Here is an 18337-nt window from a genome sequence, read left to right as displayed (position 1 = left end):
ATTTTTTGGCTCTCCAAAAGTTCACCCAAACGGAGCCTTACTCTAATGGCAAAACAGGCCCGATTTTTTTTAAGATGGTTTTAATAGCACATGGAGATATAAATATGTACAGGGCTAATTAGTTAAAAATTTAGTATAACCATGTACAATAGAAATATAAAAGCACGCATATCCCATATAAATATTTGCATGACTAAAAATTAAATGTTGTGAAAGGACCGCATGTTAAAACTTGGTCCAAGAAAAGACCAAGTGTTAAGTTTGTTTTTGTTTTTTTCAATAGAAGATTACGGGTGCTGAAGATGCGAGAGGAAAATGTGGACGATTAAGATCTGTGTGATTAAATACATCTTTATTTACATTTTTTTTATTGTAGAATGCAGTATGGGCATTGCATCTCTGTAATGGATAGGTGGTATTGTTTTAGCATCGCCAGGTCTCATGGCCATGGATAAATGCTCCAAGGTATATAAGTTTTGTTAAGTATAACACCTAGCTAATGGATGTTATTCAAAAATTCATGGTATAACATAATAACAAAGTGAGATGCCTTTGAAGCTTCCTATAATAGCTGTATAGCACATAATGATCAAATAGCTTGAAAAGCAATATCAAACTAACACCGATGCTTGCCAATAAACCCATGGAATATTAAGGTTAGAAGTTGAGGCTCTTGATCTTTCGTATTAGCTATTGCTAGTTTAGCATTTTTCTTGAAGCTCTTTTTTTTTTTTTTGCCATCCATAAATGGATTTCAATTCCTAATCACGCCTACCATGTACAGGAAGTCGGTGTTTGAAGTACCGTATTTTGAGGCACTAACTAGAGACGAAAATGAGAAGTGCTTTACTTTCCACAATGCTATCATAATTACGTGGCAACTCAAAAGGGACCGCAGGAGGGCCAGTTTGAAAACCTTATCTGACATGAATGCATTTAATCAGCTAGCTAAAAAGTCAGCCAAAAAAAATAAAAAAATAAAAAAATATTAATTATGTGATAATGTTGCGATCCATATATCTTTTTTATATTATACATATGATATGATCCTTCTTTTTTAATATACTATTTACAGCCTCTACAGTACTATCTTCATGTGTCCATTTTGCTGTACCGACCTCCATTGACTGTAGAAATGGTAACTATTATATAAGTTACCTCCAAAATTTATTCTATCTGTATCCGAATTGGTTTAAAATTCTACTATTATATTATATCTCAAATCCAATTAATTTTTTTTTCAAAAATCTCAAATTCATCTAGTCAAAAAATATAAATTCGTCAAATATCTGAATCAATCTGATTAATTTTTATTTAGACCGAGTTAGATGCTAAACCGGGTTGTGCTCAATTTTAGATGCTTTGCAAGTCCTATCGGCTTGTGTTTTTTTTTTTTTGATAATAAACCGGGTTGTGTTAAATGGATGCTATTAGGTGTCGGGGTGGGTCTGATACTTAAAAAAAAAAAGAAAAAAAAATTCCGCTCGGCTTAGGCCAGTTCAAGTACTACATTTTAAAGCTCACAAGTTGACGTCATGATGGCGGCCGTTGATTCATATTTTGTTCCGTTGTTAGCTTCTTCCGTCAGCTGGACGGAGCCGTATAAAGCTTCGAGGGAGGGGACTCGCACAAGCGGGCAAGTGGGTGAGGATGCTTTTCTACCTTTCTTTCTTTCTTTCTTTCTTTCTCGGAATTGTCACCGAGTCTGGATTGGCATTATCGTCAGGACCGGGGAAAGAAGCTCCTCTTCTTTGTTTGGGCGGCAGAAGGACCAGGGAAAATGAGAGCATTTCCAAAACAAACATAACGCCAACTTTATTTAAAGCTTTGTCCCATGCTTTTTGCTCCAGTTGATGGTGCTCTTATTGTTCTCCTGAACAATTGCTTGAATCATTGAATTACAGTTTAGAAAAGAAACAGCTAGGACATGCCTATGGTCATGGCCTCTAGGACTGACTTCATTTGGATATGATATGGTTAGTTGCCAAAAACATAGGATAACAGAGTGATGCTTTTCCAAGTTGAATGCTTATGGTGCTCAGGTGGCTTCCTGCAATGTCGTAACATTTACCATCCAAATTTCAGTCCTATGAATTTTATAAACTACATCAGATTCTAGTATTATAGTATAGGCACTACTGATTTATTAGAATAAGAACAGAATCATTGTGTCCCACAGAACGATCTTTCAAGAACACATCGCATGGTAGAATTTTCAAGAATTTAGCGCTTTCAATATATCGGTATATTAAAAGAACTCACCTTTTGCTGCAAAAAAAGAGAAAAAAAAACAGAGAAGCGAATAATACGTAACTGCATTCAAAATGAAGTTTAGCAGTCAAATAGCCTGGATAATATCATGTGAGAAATTAAGCATACTTCTGCAATTACGCCAATTTGGCAAAGCCCCATCCGATCAAGAAGTAAAGGAAAAGGATCGTACCAAAGATTAGACAAGGAAAAGATCAAATTTGTAATAAAGCTAGTGGATGGTGAAAAATTTTAGTATCTACCCAGCATCAAATGCTGCTCATTACAAACAAGAAGCAGATTGGTCGTATGTTTGTTTGTGATGCCATGAACAAAAGTAAACTTACTAGTTCAATCTCATAAGGAGATCATGGCAAATTGGGAAACTGTTTTCACATAACATCAAAATGCAAATGCCGCTGAAGTATGACCAATAAGTTACAGAAATAAAAGGGAAAACATGTTTTTCACTACATTATAGGTTTAGACATGATCCATACAACAAGCATTAAACATGCAATGCCAGATGTCTAATAAAGAATGGCAAACCATTTTAAGTTGCTTTATGAGGTCTGAAGGCACAAATGATGAGATGAAGAAACATATTGCATGTTTGAAAGGAACCAGAAGAAAGGAGAAAAGTCTTGATGAATATAGCAATGGCTACTATCTTATCTGCACAGGGAGGGATAATACAAAAAATGTGGCTGGAATATTAGGGAGAGATGCCGGAGCTGAGTCTATGCATAATGGATGGGTTAATACACAGATAACTAAAAAATGGTATGAGGTAACAAAATTGTGTATACCTAGAGCTTAGGCACCAAAAGTTTGGATAGGAGGAAGGAATAACGAAGAAATTTGTTAACAAGATGAATAAATTAATGCAAGGATATGAGAGATGACTTCAATGACCATGTAGGGAGTAGCAGAGGATATGAGAAGATACATGGTGAACAAGGGTTTAGAAATAATTGGCAGCTATATCGCTAAGTCTCAAAATTCTTCATATAATAACTTTTTAAGGGATAACCGAAAAATATGATGAAGCATTCTATGAAACTAGTACAAATTAGAAAAGAAACAAATTCCTAATGAAAAATACAGGCATAAAGAGTTAGAAGACTTGACAACCAGCATGACATGCACTAGCAGTCATAGGTATCGAAAGAGAATCAAATAAAAGAAAAGGAGAACATTCAAGGTTTCTTCATCCCAAAACATAAAAGGACAAGGTTTGATGCAAGATTAATCAAGACCTAGTTATATAAAATGTACGGCATGACATTCTAGTTATCATAGGCCCAGATAGAAACTTAGAATTAGCAATGAGTAGTGGACCAAGAAATGCATGTCATTGCAGTCAAACATAAACAAGGTTCTTTAAACTCATCTGCTACTAAATAGAAGTCCATGTTCTGATATTTTCTTACTCATGATAATTGCATTCAGAATTACCAAACAGTGAAAAGGCTGGTAAATACTTTGCATATTTAGCAAAGACTACCGGATATTATTTAGCGACTGCATTAAAAAATCAATATCCAGTTAGCAACCTACAGAAGCAAGTCTGGTTACAATGCTTTCAAGCTTTTCTAATACAAGTTTTAGAAATATAGAGTATTCTCAGTATACGCATTTTTATCTTTATATTATATATGCAACCGTAGTCTGCTATGCTGCTTTTAGGGCTTGAGTCATTTGACTCTATATTAGGCCTTGCAATCTCATGGAAGTGCATCAATTGCAACATTTACCCCTGAACTAGTAATAGTTGAATCAAATAAGATTCAGGTGATACTTAGGTTGACCTATAATTTAGGCACAATTTATTGTTTATTTTTTGTTGTTTATCATGTAGGATGCCCACTTATGCATTTTAATGATAAACAGTAAGTATGTCGATTATGATTTTAAGCTCTGGAAATTAGTTTATAACTTCGGAGCAAACTAAATAATTGTTCAGTGTGCCACATAATATTGGAAGGAAAACAATTAAAATAGCTAGCAGTTAAGACTGTTTTAAGGAAATCATTGTCCAAAAACCAAAATTTGCAGATAGAAAGAACTCATGACAAATGAAACGTATTCAAAACAGAGTTATTAACATCAAGAAAGGAATTCAATGATACATTTCCAATCGTGAGTAGTAAAATTTTATTGCTTAAATAAACTTGAATTATGCAAAGAGAAACATTTCTGAAGATTTTAGAATGAAATATTCATCCATAACAAAGGGTTTTCAAGCCCGCGGTCTCTTCACTCTCGGTGAGTAGCCAATACCAAGATGAATGAGTATCTTTGATATCTCGGTTTATCTCGGTAGAGATGGAAGGTTGGAAAATTTGGAAAGAATTGAGATATATTCTGAGATCTCAATCAAGATATAGAGGCCAGGATTCTGAAATTCAATTGACATAGTGAAAACTAGATTACCATCATTTTAAGGCATTGATTTTAATATTTAATAATAAAAAAAAGCTACTTAAGATTGGAAAAGAAAGGTCAAAATTCTCAGCTGATAATATTGACATTGTATTGGTCAATATCTCAGGATACACACACACACACACAGATATATCTTGTACCAGTCAATGCCTAGTACTAATACAAACCAATATCTCAGCAGCTTATGAATTTTCATCAGCAAATATTTTCTAACCAGGCCAACCTCTGGTATTACTGCAGGCTTTTTAAGATTCTTTTTCCAGTATCACGTAGATTCCAATGCTTACCGTTAAACTTGAAACCATGTTTGATGGCATTGCTTTGGTTATTATCATTTCACTATCCATTGAAAAGCATCTACTTTACAGATATATCTATATTCCAGATTCTGCCATTTCCATAACTAGAGGGAATGAGTCTCTAGCTGTCTGACCCAGCGATGGAGACGGCTCTTTTCTTTAAGTGAAAACAGTGTTTTAATTCCATCACGATGTGTATGCATGTGTGATAAAGCAATAAATAAGATCAAATAGAAAAAGATAAATGCCTACCAATAATCCCATCAATTTAAGCAAGACTAATATTAGGACGCTAAATAGGCTGGAAAAATAAGTTCTACTCAGAGAAAAACAGAAACTTCTGCAACATACAAGATACAATCAATTTCAGCATATAGAAAAGGATAAAGCTACAGAGCACCCACCAGATGGCCGAATCTGATATGGCATGGACATGATAAAGGCAAATAGTATATTTAACCCAAAAAAGGCACCATCCCCTGTAAACCGAACCAACCACCTGGTGCCATGTTGAATGGAGAAATAGCAGGCAAACTGAGTGACGTTCCATAGCATTACTCTGCAGCAAATAATAGAAGATTTTGTAGCATATAATTAAAGAAAAAAAAAGGTTTCGCATACCAGCAGCAACCAGGCTGGTTTCTGAAAGCAGTCATAGAATATAAAGAATGATGACAATTAGTACATGTCAACCTACTATAATTCCAGCAATGGAGGTTCAAGGTTTTAACATATGATAAGTTCCACATGACATGCTGGTTATCATAGCCCCAGATAACAATTTGGAATTACAATAAGCAGTAAAAGCTTCCATGAATTCAGGTAATTGCAATCAAACAAAGACACACGCACAAAAAAAAAAAAAAAAAAAAAAATTGAGAACCCCACCACATACCCAAGATTGAATGTGCAAGCTATAAACGTGAATTGACAAATGCTTGAAAGTTTCAATGTGTGGAACTCAGATGAAGATTTACCACAAAAAGCAAAATTGCTAGTAAACAAGGGCATTGCAATCAGACGGACCAACGGAAATGATGAGGCAAGTTCGCACCAGAAAACCAAGACCTAAGGAGCAACCTACAGAAGTACAAGTCCGAGCTCTGATGGTTTCAAAGCATTCCTGATTCGATAATTATATAGATAGTAATGTAGCTGCCCATCCCCAGGCCCAAACTTCAGTTCCTTGAGGAAAGACTCATTGTGCATGACATCAAGAGCGTTGAAGACATCATAGTCCATCTGTTTCGCCACGATAAGTGCATCATTCATGAGCTGAAGCAAAGGAGTCTTCGTCGACACATTGTAGTAAGAATATGCAGCCTTCAACACCGTGTAGTTCTGGTTGCTGAGAATTGAAGAAGGAAGGGTGTAGAAGCTGCAGAAGTCTGTGACTTCATGTGTCTCAGGGTTCTCAACCAAGTAACTATCCACCACATTCTCCAATGGAAGAAGCCAATGTTCGACATCATTCTCATCAAAATCAGGTGCAACCACAAACTGGCTCAAGTACTGCCTCAGCAACCGGGTGACTGCTGGAACATCACGGAGCTCCATCTTCCGGAATCCCGGGGTCACAATGGATTCAGGCAGCTTGTAGAGCCTAATTGTCCGGCTCATGGTCATCCGTGCTCCAAGCCTGGAGAACCCTACATCAATGAGCTTCTTCGGGTTCAGCGACCGGTGCCAGTACCGGCAAGTCGTGACGGGTGTCGGGAGGACCACGCCGGCCGTGTACGCCGCCTGCCAGATATTCTCGAGGTGAACCCTCCTGGTTACCTCCTTGATCATCACAGGTGCAAGCCTCTTCGACCGCAGCTTCTTGTGGACGCACAGAAAGTTGATCTCCGCCATGCCAACGATGTCATCCCCCACCCGGATCCTCGCCGGCACGCCAGTGATGAAAGCCACGAGCTTTTTGCTGGTCTTCACACGGACGCCGATGTGCCAGGCCTTGAAGTAGCCCGGGGGGCGGAGAGCCCACCGGAGGAACTCCTTGGAGTAGTTAAACCGGAACATATTCTCGTCGTCCTCGACATAGTTGCTGGTGAGGAGGTTGTAGACCTCGCCGCAGGTCTGCTCGTCGTCCACGTCGCAGGTGGTCCACTCGTACTGTGCGGGGAGGTTGTAGGGCTCCGGCCTGACATCGGACAGCAGCATCGGGGGCTCGATCGGGCCCTCGGGGAGGCTGGGGTCGCCGAGATCCTTGAACTGGCCCACCGGCTGGGTCTCCCAGAACCGGTGCCGCCTCCCGAGGGAGAGGGTCTCCTGGACCCTCCGGGCGAGCGTCTCGATCGCACTGTCGGCCTCCGCCGCCGCTGGCGGCGGCGCGGAGTCCGACGACGGGGGGCTCGGATCCGGGTGAGGGTTCTCATTCTCAGCGGAGGAGCCGGGTGACGAGCTTTCGCCTTCCGCCATGTCCAAGCCTCGGGGAGATCGGATCGAAAGGAGCTCAAAATCTACAGCCAAATCGAAGAACGGGTGGAGATAAGGACGAGGGTTGATGCGGTTACCTTCAGGAGATCTCCGCGGCGGATCGCGCCGTGGGGGGATCACGGATCGGGGCGAGGAGGGATGGAGGGATGAAGGTTTGGGGGACGAGGAATCGGAGGAGAAGTGGAGGCAAAGGAGAGAATTTTTAGGAGCTCGCCTATTGATCGTTTGGTCCGCCGGGAAGCCCAATATTTTACTAGGGAAGGATCGGCTGGACAGCACGATCACGGAACATTCTTTCAAGACCAATCGGTGCACCGCACGTAGATTACGAAACGGAAAGACGTTCCGTTGACATAACCCCAGCATCCAAATGCATGCAATGACACACCTGTTACAAACCACCTGTGAGTAATACTCCAATCCAAACTCCACTACAAATCTATGTACGCTGTAATTCAGCACTGCCCAAAAACTACAACAATACAAAATGCTTACATGAAGTAGAAACAAACTTAGAAAACATGGCCTCTCAGGAGGAAATGTTTTGGTGCCAACATTCGAGATCAGTAGCTCAAAGAAGGAGAGTCCTCTCCTACTTTCATACGTTGCAAATATAATCGAAGAAGAATTCAGGCTCAGCAAAGATCCCGCGTTCTTCATTGGCCTTTGGAGAGAAGAGCTTCATAGCTTCATTGACCTTGTGTTATGGCCTCTTCGTCCTAGGCAATGGAACAAGAGTTGGTGTTTGGACAAACCGCTGGACAAACCGCAGCGGACAAGCCGGCTTATATCCAAAAAAATACAAAGGGCGCCAACCATCTTATGCAGTATCCCTAATTCCATGAGCAGCAGTACTACTATAATTATTTTAATGGAGGTGGTGGATATATTGCCCCTCATTGAAGAATGCAACGAGTGATTCTGGTGGTCATCTGACAAAAAGAGCATATTTATACAAAGAAGCTTTATCATACAATTCCTGACAGGGTGATCCCATGATATTCCTGTTAAGAATCTCTTACCACAACAAGTTAATTCCATGCTTAATTCCATGCTTAATTCCATGCTTGCAATGACAACTGAAAAAGGCAAGGCAAGTTTCATGTACAAACGTTTAATCTATCAAGGGGCAGATCCTGAGGATGCCATCCATAAAACTGTCATGCAGCTTTTAAGCCATGGTCATGATTTCACCACCTGCACCTGTGGCATAACAAAAGAAAACCTTATGAGTATCTAAAGAAGAGAAGAGGCACAAATATGAAGAAACATAGAAGGGAAAAAAATCAATCATCTCTATTTACATCTCTCAAAGATCTCTTTTGCTAGCAGCAGCAGCGAATCTGTCTCTTCAACCATCTTTGATATCTTCTCTGCTTCCTTAACAGCTTCAGATGCAAGAAATGATTTGGCCTCTGCATCTGCAATTTTGTAAGCAGCAGTTATCGCTGCATCCTTGATAGAGTTTAGGGAGATGCATGACCCAAAGTTCTGAGGCAGCTTTGAGCGGTTGGCTGGATCCTTTTGTTTCAGGGTAAGAGTTTTTGTTGCGAAGGAGGAATCTTTGAGCCTGTACCCCTTCTGAACCTGCATATCATTATTTCACAGCATGACCATTTGGTAGGATATGAATAGTTATTGTTATCTTTTGCATGCACTCATGTTAATGCATGGATGTCTGTCTACGTGCGTTAATCCTTCCAGAGACCTATTTCCTAATTTTTTCATAAGTTTAAAGAAGCCAACAGATCTTGTGTCAGCTGGATGGCATCCTTCCCCTTAAGTGCACAATCTGAGAAGAAGTTCAGGTCCCAACCTAAACAGTGGCATTCCCAGCGTTTTTTCCCTACATGAAGGGGAAAGAAAAGGAAAAGAACGAGTCTTCCCCCCCCCCCCTCCCTCCCACCTCTCCCCTCCTCTCTCTCTCTCTCTCTCTCTCTCTCTGTGTGTGTGTGTGCATGCGTGTCCGTCTTATTTTGTTTGCACTAAGTAATAGGTACCATAACACAAGGTCCTTCACAACTAAAGACCAAAATAAAAATTTAACAAGATAATCGGTCAAGTTTCAAGAACTGGTCTACTAAATAATTCATGGTTTCACTTTCACGATTTGTTGGAAGTTAGAAGGGAAGGAAAATGAACAAATAATCACTCACACACACTGTTTTTTTTTTTTTGTGCATGCATTCAGGAATATACATGCACAGGTAAGTGTGTGAATGTATCATGTGCACTAGCATTGCAGGAAACAGCAAAAGTATCTACAAGGATGAGAGTTTTAAAAAAAATTGCACTTGGTTCCATCAAGTAGATTTGTATCCCTATCTACATAGCCACAAAAAAATACATATTAGTCATACGATGGAGTCCATGCTTTAAAAAAAGTAGCAAGAAGAATGTACAAACTGACACTTTGAAATAAAACAACATATCAGTCACAGTGAAACTTTGAGTCATTATGAAATCATATATTCTTGGCAAGATACCTTGCAGTTCCTGAATTAAGGTAAAACATCGTATATACAGAAGCACCATCATTAAATCTTTTCTTTTAAAAATTACCATCGCTGTTTGGTTGGAAAATTGTATTCACCTTTTCTATTTTATTCTGTGCAACAAGCCGTCTTAACTTTGAACTAAGCAACCTCCTAAAATTCTGTGGTACCTCATGCTTTTTCTGCATAAATATTAAAGATACAAATTAAGTATAATAAACATTGAAACAAGCCTACATTGCTTAGCAGAAATTCATGACAACCATAGTACACAGAATATTTATTACATAATATCAAATAGTAAGGTCTTAGAGATATGAATACTCTAATAGGAAGATCTTAGATATATGAAAAGTTTTATTTAGTTTCCTTACATGAAACTAATGCATATTGCTTATCATACATGTAATAGAGCCTGAATTGCTTGTAGCCAATTTGCAGGTTATCTGAACCCAAATATTTGTCAGTGACATGCAAGTCCATGACTTGATATATTAACTGGTTTCATTACATATCTAGGGATCCAGCCATCCACAGGATTAATAGGTTGAATGTCCTAGTCACAGGCATCGTTACCAGTTCTAAGCTCCAAATAATTTGGACTGCAAAAGTGAATCAGTTACAATAGAAAATCTACTGCAGAAAAATATGAAACAAATGCTGAATGTAACATGAGCATAGCGTATAAAGTTTTGCTGAACTGGCACGTCTTGTAGATGTGAATGTATATATGCATTTCAGAGAAAATAAGTTCTCTTTCACTTTCACAAATTCACTGAGTAAATCAGAGGATATAAGTCTCATTTCTTTCATAGTAGATAGCATAAGGTAAGGATAGTGAGTAATTTCTCAGCAAATGTTGCAAACCAGATGAGTATGAAAACTGTCCTAGATGCATCACTGAGGCAGCTATTTTTAACATTCTAGAATACTTCGCTGTGCCAACACGATTTGGGTCCAATTATTTGGACCCTGTCCTAAAGGCCAGCTCTTGGAAAGGTCCAGGGTTTAAACAGTGGCGATGGCTTATTACCACCACATTGCTGCAAAATAAACAAAAAAAAAAGACTTTATGGTAAAAACTAAATTTAAAATATAATTATCTTTCAACTATCATTTACAGTTCATGTCTTCACACATATTGCAGACCCTTTAGTTAGGTCAGTATCTGCAGAGCTAATAGTATTCATTTAAACTTTACTGGTCAGTGTACTATGATCAAAAGATGCAGAGGAAAGAAATAGTTACTCAATGTAGCTTTTTCAACTCAACCAACTTTCCTGAATTTGTCATTTTGATGTCAAACTATGGTTTAAAATTGTTGTAATGGAGTGTATGTTTCTTTTCTTTACCAGCAAAACCATGGTTCATCCAAGATAATTTCTTAATATTGTCACTTTGAAGTCCGTCTATAGTTCAAAGTTGTTGTTTTGGAGTGTGTGTTGGTTTGCTTTACCATAGAAAGAATCTCGTCTAGGATCAAACATATAGCATGGTTGGGCTTTATTGCTTCAATATGTCAAATTAGATGATTTTTATTTAAGAAGCCAATGTGAACAGTCTATGAGAGAGGATTGGTTAAATTGAGCACATCAGAGCATAGTTTCAGTGAGAGTCAGGGAACCAAACATTAAGTATAATTCATTCCTGAAACTTCACATGCCAAGCACTCAAATTATTTCTACAAAGAGGTGCACATATGAAGATTCCCAATAAATGCTTTTCCAATGATTAGACAATGATCAAATTACAATGATTTGAACACTAAAATAACAGGTTGATTCATTTAAAAAGAAAAAGGATCCAAATCCTCTTGATCATCCATACTGTTTTTGTTTTTTTTTTTTTGTAAAAAAGGGGAAGTCACTTAACAAAATATAGTAATAAATTAAACTCAAAATTTTCTCAGTCAACATGCATTGCCAACGCAAAGTACTGAAAGATGATTATTCACCAAGGTATAACAATTTTACTTGCCATCATTGGACATTATCAATGCATTCAAACATTTAAAATTTACTAACCAATAGAGTTCAAAGTGAAATTATAGCATTATGCAATATGCACTAGCAAATGGTGACAATAAAGGAAAAAAAAAAGAAATGAATAAATTTATAGTGCTAGAAGGTAATATCTACCATTTGGTTGTACAGATATTAAGCGCAACATGCAATGTAATATGAAACCAAAATTATTTTCCAAGAACTTATAAAGTCTCTTATTTTAGAATATTCCATGAGAAACATTACTATTTCTACTAGTGCTAGGCAAAAGTTTATGGATCTGATGCCATAACTTGGTCTCATTATTGAACTTCTTATTTAGACATAGATAAAAGGGAAAAGTCATAACCATGCAGCCTTTTCCAGACAATTTGGGGTTTGCTTTATGGATTTTCATTCACCGAATAATCATATTTACAGTCACCTCTAATGTTATTGCAAGCTTCTCTATGTTAGATACAAAAGCAAAAGAAAATGAAAAATATTCCATTTGTAAATCATATGGATTTAACATTAATAATATACAGTCTTGACAAAACTAGGGACCCATGCATTTCCTATTACTCAAATTACGATAGATATATTATCAATATTAAGGCCTTTCTTAATAGGCTTGGTCACCCAAGATGCATGTTCTCACGAAAAATTATCTCTACAAGGAGAAGGCCCTAAAACTCAAGTTGGATTTGTCACATAATAAGTAAAAACTAGGAGATTAGCATGAAATAGTTGGAAGAGATCAGCATGGAAGATAATTGAAGACACTTTGTGTTTTGGAGGATCTGGACTTGGGTATGAACACCATTGGCAGAGTAAGAACCATCAACATGAACTGGATACGATGAAACATGTTTATGCTTTGTGCCTATTATACCTTCATGTGATGAAATTTCAATGTCTTCTCAGTCAAGGCGAGGTCAAGCCATAGGGAAGTCTATAACAGAACTCAAGTCTACATGTTACATGCTCTTTAATGCATATGAACCCGAGATTAATAACCTCTTTTTATATTATAAGCTGCCTGAAATAGTGCAAAAAACATTAATATGCTTCTCATTGTTATTATTTATATGAGCTGTCAGCATAGCAGATATAACAAGGAGGCATATAAGATCACTATCCTAAGGACACCTCACCCCCCAGGCAAAAAGAAGAAAGGGAAAAATGAAAGTGAAATACATGTTTCACTAAGTATCATTGTAGTGATGAAAGCATTCACACTGACCTCTATAAAGCTACAAATTGCACCAATTTCTGAACCATTTTGCTTTTGCATTGCCACAAGAGCTTCACTTATCATTGCAGTGTACCTGATGGACACAAATCGAAACAAGAAATTGTAAGAACAAGTCCCCTCTAAGTCCAGAGACAAGAATGCTGGGGGGAACTGTGAAGAAAATGTGCAAGATGGTGACAAAAAGTCACTAGCACCATGAGTGCATCATGATTAGCAAATAGTTAATTAACCCCCAAAATATGTATGGCATGCCTAAACAATGAAAATGCAACACATTACATGCTTTACATCAACACATATCAAAATTACTTGATCACTTCGTACTTATGTAAGGAACCATGTCTGAAGAAAGATAAAAGGGGCATCAAAGCCAATGAAAACAGATTGACTTCATGCTTACATAAGAAATCTGCCTTAGTAGTTGGTTCTGGGCAACCTACTTGGAACTGGTACTCAAAACTACATTAACAAAAGAAAACAAGAGTGTCAAAAATAAAAATGTTCCTTACTAATGTAAACAACAACAACCATGACTTAACAACAGCTTTGCTTTAAAAAAAAAAAAAAAAAAAACCTTTATCCCTGCTTCTGAAGCATATGTCCGTAGAGTTAACAATACTGCAACAAGAGATCTATAGACAAAACTGGAGTGAATCACTAGCTCGAGCTTACCTAATAATGCATGTACCAATTGATTTATGACTTCAAAGCATAAAGCTCTGGTAATTTCAGTTTAATTTGCACCGATACTTGTGCGCCGTTTCACATCTGATCTCAATTATTGATTTTTATCCTAGTATGAACTCTTTTATTTTTTTCAAATTGTTCCAAAGAGACAGCTCTGATACTAAGTTAAAGGTGTTGCTAGTGGTTCAAAGTTTAATGCAATATTTTTCCTAAAATAACAAGATTATATTTGCAATGAAAATGCAAAGTTAGAAAACAAAAGCAAGATATACCGAGGAGGATTCTTCCCATCATGTGAGTTCTTTGTAGGATTCACCATTGCTCGTACTCCAGCATCTTTTTGTGGGGCAGAGACAATGAGCTTCCGGGAGTTCGTCGATGGAATAGCAGGAAGGCCTTTTACTTTTGGTGCCCTTATCTGTTCCCGAGAGCCATGGCCACAAGCACCAATACTCATATTCCTCCATTTGTCCTAAATTGTGTACAAAAAAAAAATTATGGAGGATAAACCAGATGAATTAGAATCAATAAAACCAAGATAATATTATATATTGAGCATTTAAGGTAATGAGATTTAGCATGATAACAAGTTAAATATTTTGTCAGAATATGAATATCTGATCAAACTTGTGGTTAGCATCATCATTCTTGATGAATAACTGCAACTCCGATGGCATAATAGTGACATAAAGTGACAGAACAATGTAACAAGCTAAAATAGCACAATATGGAAAATAGATGTTGGGTAAAACCATTGAAAGACAATGCGCCGATCCTTAGTAAATGGCACAATACAACAAAAGAATAAGTCTTAAGTTGCACACCAACACAGACATGCATATTAGATAAGAAAAAGATGGTGTTGGTTTCAGCTCAATTACTGCTATCTGACAAATGCAGAGCGTACCATTTCTCAGAAAATGATGCACCAGGACTGATACAAGTTTGTTTTTCGCTACTAAGGGACTTTTCTTTTTAGTATCATATGCGACCTCCAATCCTTTTTATCAGCTATCTCTATATCTATCGGCCTAATTAGTGCAGCCATCAAACTGTTCGAACTTAGCTACTAATCGGACAGGACACACAGATGTAATAATAAATAAAGCTAAAACTCGAATTTTTTGTACAGGTACGACACGTTAACGTGGCTTCTCCTCTTTCTACGCTCTGTTTCCAGTTACATTGTGACTTGTGAGCCAACTGAATCTACACTCTTCTGTTTCATCCATCTCAGTCCTTTCGAACACAAAAAATTGCATTTTTAGTCTTGAGAACACACTATCCGCGCCGACATTGTTTAAATATTCGAGTTTCCAAACAAGAACGCAGGAAAAATAATATTTTTTCTTGAATTTTCCAGAATTCCTCAGCCCAAATATCAAATTTTTTATTCTGCAAGACACCAAATCTTCATCAACATGAAATATATCACGTAACCAGGTGAGATTTTTTAGCAAAGCACTGGTGAGAGTTGTTACTTTGTAGCAAAGAAGAAATCCAGCTCCCGCGAGAAATCCTTGAAACCCGAGAAGGATCCCGCGGAGTCCCCCAAACTGAAAAGAGGAGGAGGTAGGTAGGTGAAGAAAGGGATCTCGCATACCTTGAGATCGATGTTGGAGCGAGTGGCGAGGCAGTGGCTGAACTCAGGGTCCTTCTGGATAGTCCGCCACTTGCCGGCGCCGTGCTTGTCGACTCCAGCCCTCAGAGCCTCCTCCTCTTCCGGCGTCCACTTCTGCTTCGGAGCCCCCATCACCTTCCTTTCTTCCTGCTCTTCCGCTCCTCAGATCTCTCCTCTCCTCCTCCGCCCTTCGCTCGGCATCGAGAAATCCCCTTCTCTTTCCCCTAGGTTTAGGGTTTGGGTTAGGACCAGCGTTTCTTGTCCAATGTCCATGAACGATGATGGAACGCTGGGGGACGAGGGACCGGAGGGTCGCTTATTGGTTGGGATTGGGAAGGTGACACAGGAGTGCAGATTCCGCACTGGTACGCAAGTGAGCTAAGTCTGGATCGTTCTTTTGCTATCGAACGGCTGAGATCTGATAATAGGTAACCGGCTATCTCCGCTCTACGCCGTAACTAAATATGGTTGCTCTCCCGTGATCAGTTGCTCGGCCACCATTGCAAGACCTCCACCTTGTCGCTCCCTCATCTCTGCCGCACCGTCTCGATCGCTTTTTACTATTATATAATATAATATAATAATATAAATATATATATTATATTATATTATATTATATTTATAAGTAATAATGTGTAATATTGCAGTGTATTTATACTCTACGTTATTATGTAATATTTTTTTATTATTATTTTATTATATAAATATTTTTTATTATTAAATATATATTAAATTAAAAAATGTAGGTATCAAATAGTAAAACTTGAAGCACGGCAAAGTGCCACTGTCTCAGCATTCAGATTTATCTATTTTTTTAAGTACCCTTTCTTCTGATTATCTTAAGATAAATTTCGATAGAGGCATGACGGAGGGTAGCACCTCTGGAGGCGTAGGTTTTGTGATTAGGAACTAGAAAAAAAGATTTATCGCAGTAGGTGGACGGAGTACACCGGATTTGACCGTAGTGTGAATGGAACTATGGGCAGTTTGAGAGGGTATTCAGTATGCCAGGCAAGTATCGGTGGTTGACTGTCTATGCCTATAGAATGACTCCTACGTAGTGATTAACTGGATTCGGAGAATAGATAAATACAGAAATAGCCACCAGTTGATACGGGATACCTGTAGATTATTGAGGGAGTTATCCTCCTGCTAGATAGCTCATGTGTATCAGAGACAAACAACGTGGCCGACCGAATTGCTTTTTATGTTGCTGGATACTCCGAGGTGGTTATCTGGACAAGCTTCTTTTACACCTGTTTACTTTTATCATACTAACTTATAAACCGTTTTTTTTGAAGAAAAAAAAAATGCACGGCAAAATTTAGATCGTTCCCGCGTTGCCCGCTTGCCCGCCCCAAGTATTAGCGAGCAGTGAGACCTTTATATGTCTCCGTTCCGAAATCTTCATCTTTCGATCCGCCTGCCCCCGACTAGAACTCAAGGATCTCTGTGGCTTAGGGAGAGGGTTCAAGAAACCCTCAGGCTCCGATCGCATGGCATCCGGTCCTCCACTCCACCAGGCTCTCGTCGCTCTCCCAACGTCTCCAGGTGCTCGCATTTCTCCTCTAATTCGCCTATCCGATCGTCGCTGCGACGATTTGCCTTCCTTTTTTTCCGTAATCCTTTCCGATCTTTGATGGCATCTCGTGGATTTCGTTGTTTCTTGAAGTTTTATTTTTCTTGTCTCGGGGTTTGCGTTTTGATTCTTGGACCTTACAGTCGTTTATTGGAGGTTTTGGTGGATTTGATTGCACATAAGTTTTCATGGAGGTTGATATGGTGAATATTTCCCAACCCGACCTCGGCGTAGACCGACGTTCCTGACCTTCTCGGATTCTAGCGGCAACAAAGGTTTTTGATGTGCGTTTTGCTGTAATCATTGCTGCAATCATCTGATATCTCTGGCTTGGATCGCTTTGATGCCCTTTTCTTGTTGGGTCTTGCCTATTTTTGGGTTTTGCATCTGATTCTTGGATTTATTGGCTGTTTCTTTGAGGTTGGGCGAAGGTTTTGATCGCTCGCCTGCCTTTACGAAGCTTTTGCATCTGGATCTTGTTGTGATTCTCGATTTATGGCTGCTGTCTATATGCTGATGTGGAAATTTGGCAATTCTTATGATTTTAATGCCACGTTATTGGTTGTTTTTTCTTCTCAGTTGTCGTTGAAGTTACCAAACGGTAGATCTCACCAGTGGGTTTTTGGACTAAAGAAAGCAGTCATTTCCATTTGGAAAGAATTACCTTTTTGCTTGAGATGTCCTGTGTGGTGTATCTTTTATCTTTATTGGCCTTTTGCTTGTGAGTTCTGTTGTTTGTTGAGTTCTTGTTTGCTCTGGGTTACTATGATGGTTCTTATGTTTTTAATGCCATATTACTGGTCATTCTTGCCTTTTTATGTGTACTGGAGTTGCCGCAAGGTGGATATGCTGTGTTTTTCTAATTATTATTTTTAATAAATAAGCAATTTAATTTACAGAGAAAATTCAAACTCTACTCTTTAATTGTACTTTTTCTTGGTTTTCTCAAATATTGTTCCAAAAACATTAACTACCCAATGTGTTCGAATTAGATCATAGATCAACAAGTGTGAAATGACATTTTTTAAAAGATTATGATATTGAGCTTATTTCCATGTTAAAAACAACTACCAATTACCTATGATTCCCTCTATTTTTGGTCAACACTAATTATTTTTAGCTGGTTTCTTTGTTGATAATGTACAATCTTGCAAACACAGACCCATATGCTCTGACTTAACCATGGAAATGTAGACATACTGGAAAAAGTTGATGGCTGCTTTGGTTGAACATAAAGCTTATAATGGCAGTTACATGATAAAGATCTCCTATGTCCATGCTC

At 38.3% G+C, this 18337-nt stretch overlaps 2 protein-coding genes across 4 annotated transcripts; both read right to left on the bottom strand.

The window, feature by feature from the left end:
- Positions 1 to 5898: 5898 nt before the first annotated feature.
- Positions 5899 to 8056, bottom strand: LOC103719422 (glycylpeptide N-tetradecanoyltransferase 1). The gene is made up of 2 exons (XM_026809549.4): positions 7929 to 8056; positions 5899 to 7821 (listed from the first exon to the last, which is right to left on the bottom strand). Coding segments are annotated over exons 1-2 (1746 nt in total). The 5' UTR covers positions 7931 to 8056; the 3' UTR covers positions 5899 to 6077.
- On the bottom strand, positions 7825 to 16022 carry LOC103719413 (single myb histone 4-like). 3 transcript variants are annotated; one of them, XR_015969095.1, is made up of 7 exons: positions 15459 to 16021; positions 14128 to 14327; positions 13157 to 13241; positions 10027 to 10110; positions 8738 to 9020; positions 8456 to 8636; positions 7825 to 8365 (listed from the first exon to the last, which is right to left on the bottom strand). XR_015969095.1 is itself a non-coding variant. In XM_008808641.6 (6 exons), the coding sequence occupies exons 1-6, from the start codon at positions 15606 to 15608 to the stop codon at positions 8605 to 8607; spliced, it is 834 nt and encodes a 277-aa protein (XP_008806863.1). In that variant the 5' UTR covers positions 15609 to 16021; the 3' UTR covers positions 8367 to 8604. The 3 variants fall into 3 exon arrangements, 2 of the variants coding, with proteins under 2 accessions (XP_008806863.1, XP_008806873.1); XM_008808641.6 differs by lacking the exon at positions 7825 to 8365 and having other exon boundaries at positions 8367 to 8636; XM_008808651.6 differs by lacking the exons at positions 7825 to 8365; positions 10027 to 10110 and having other exon boundaries at positions 8367 to 8636; positions 15459 to 16022.
- Between the last annotated feature and the right edge of the window lie 2315 nt (positions 16023 to 18337).

The sequence above is a fragment of the Phoenix dactylifera genome, chromosome 9, assembly GCF_051530095.1.
Source record: "Phoenix dactylifera cultivar Ajwa chromosome 9, Ajwa_hap1_PhDact_Kaust_v1.1, whole genome shotgun sequence".
NCBI lineage: Eukaryota > Viridiplantae > Streptophyta > Magnoliopsida > Arecales > Arecaceae > Phoenix > Phoenix dactylifera.
Note: the sequence above shows the minus strand (reverse complement) of the source record. Positions and strands in the feature narration are given on the sequence as shown.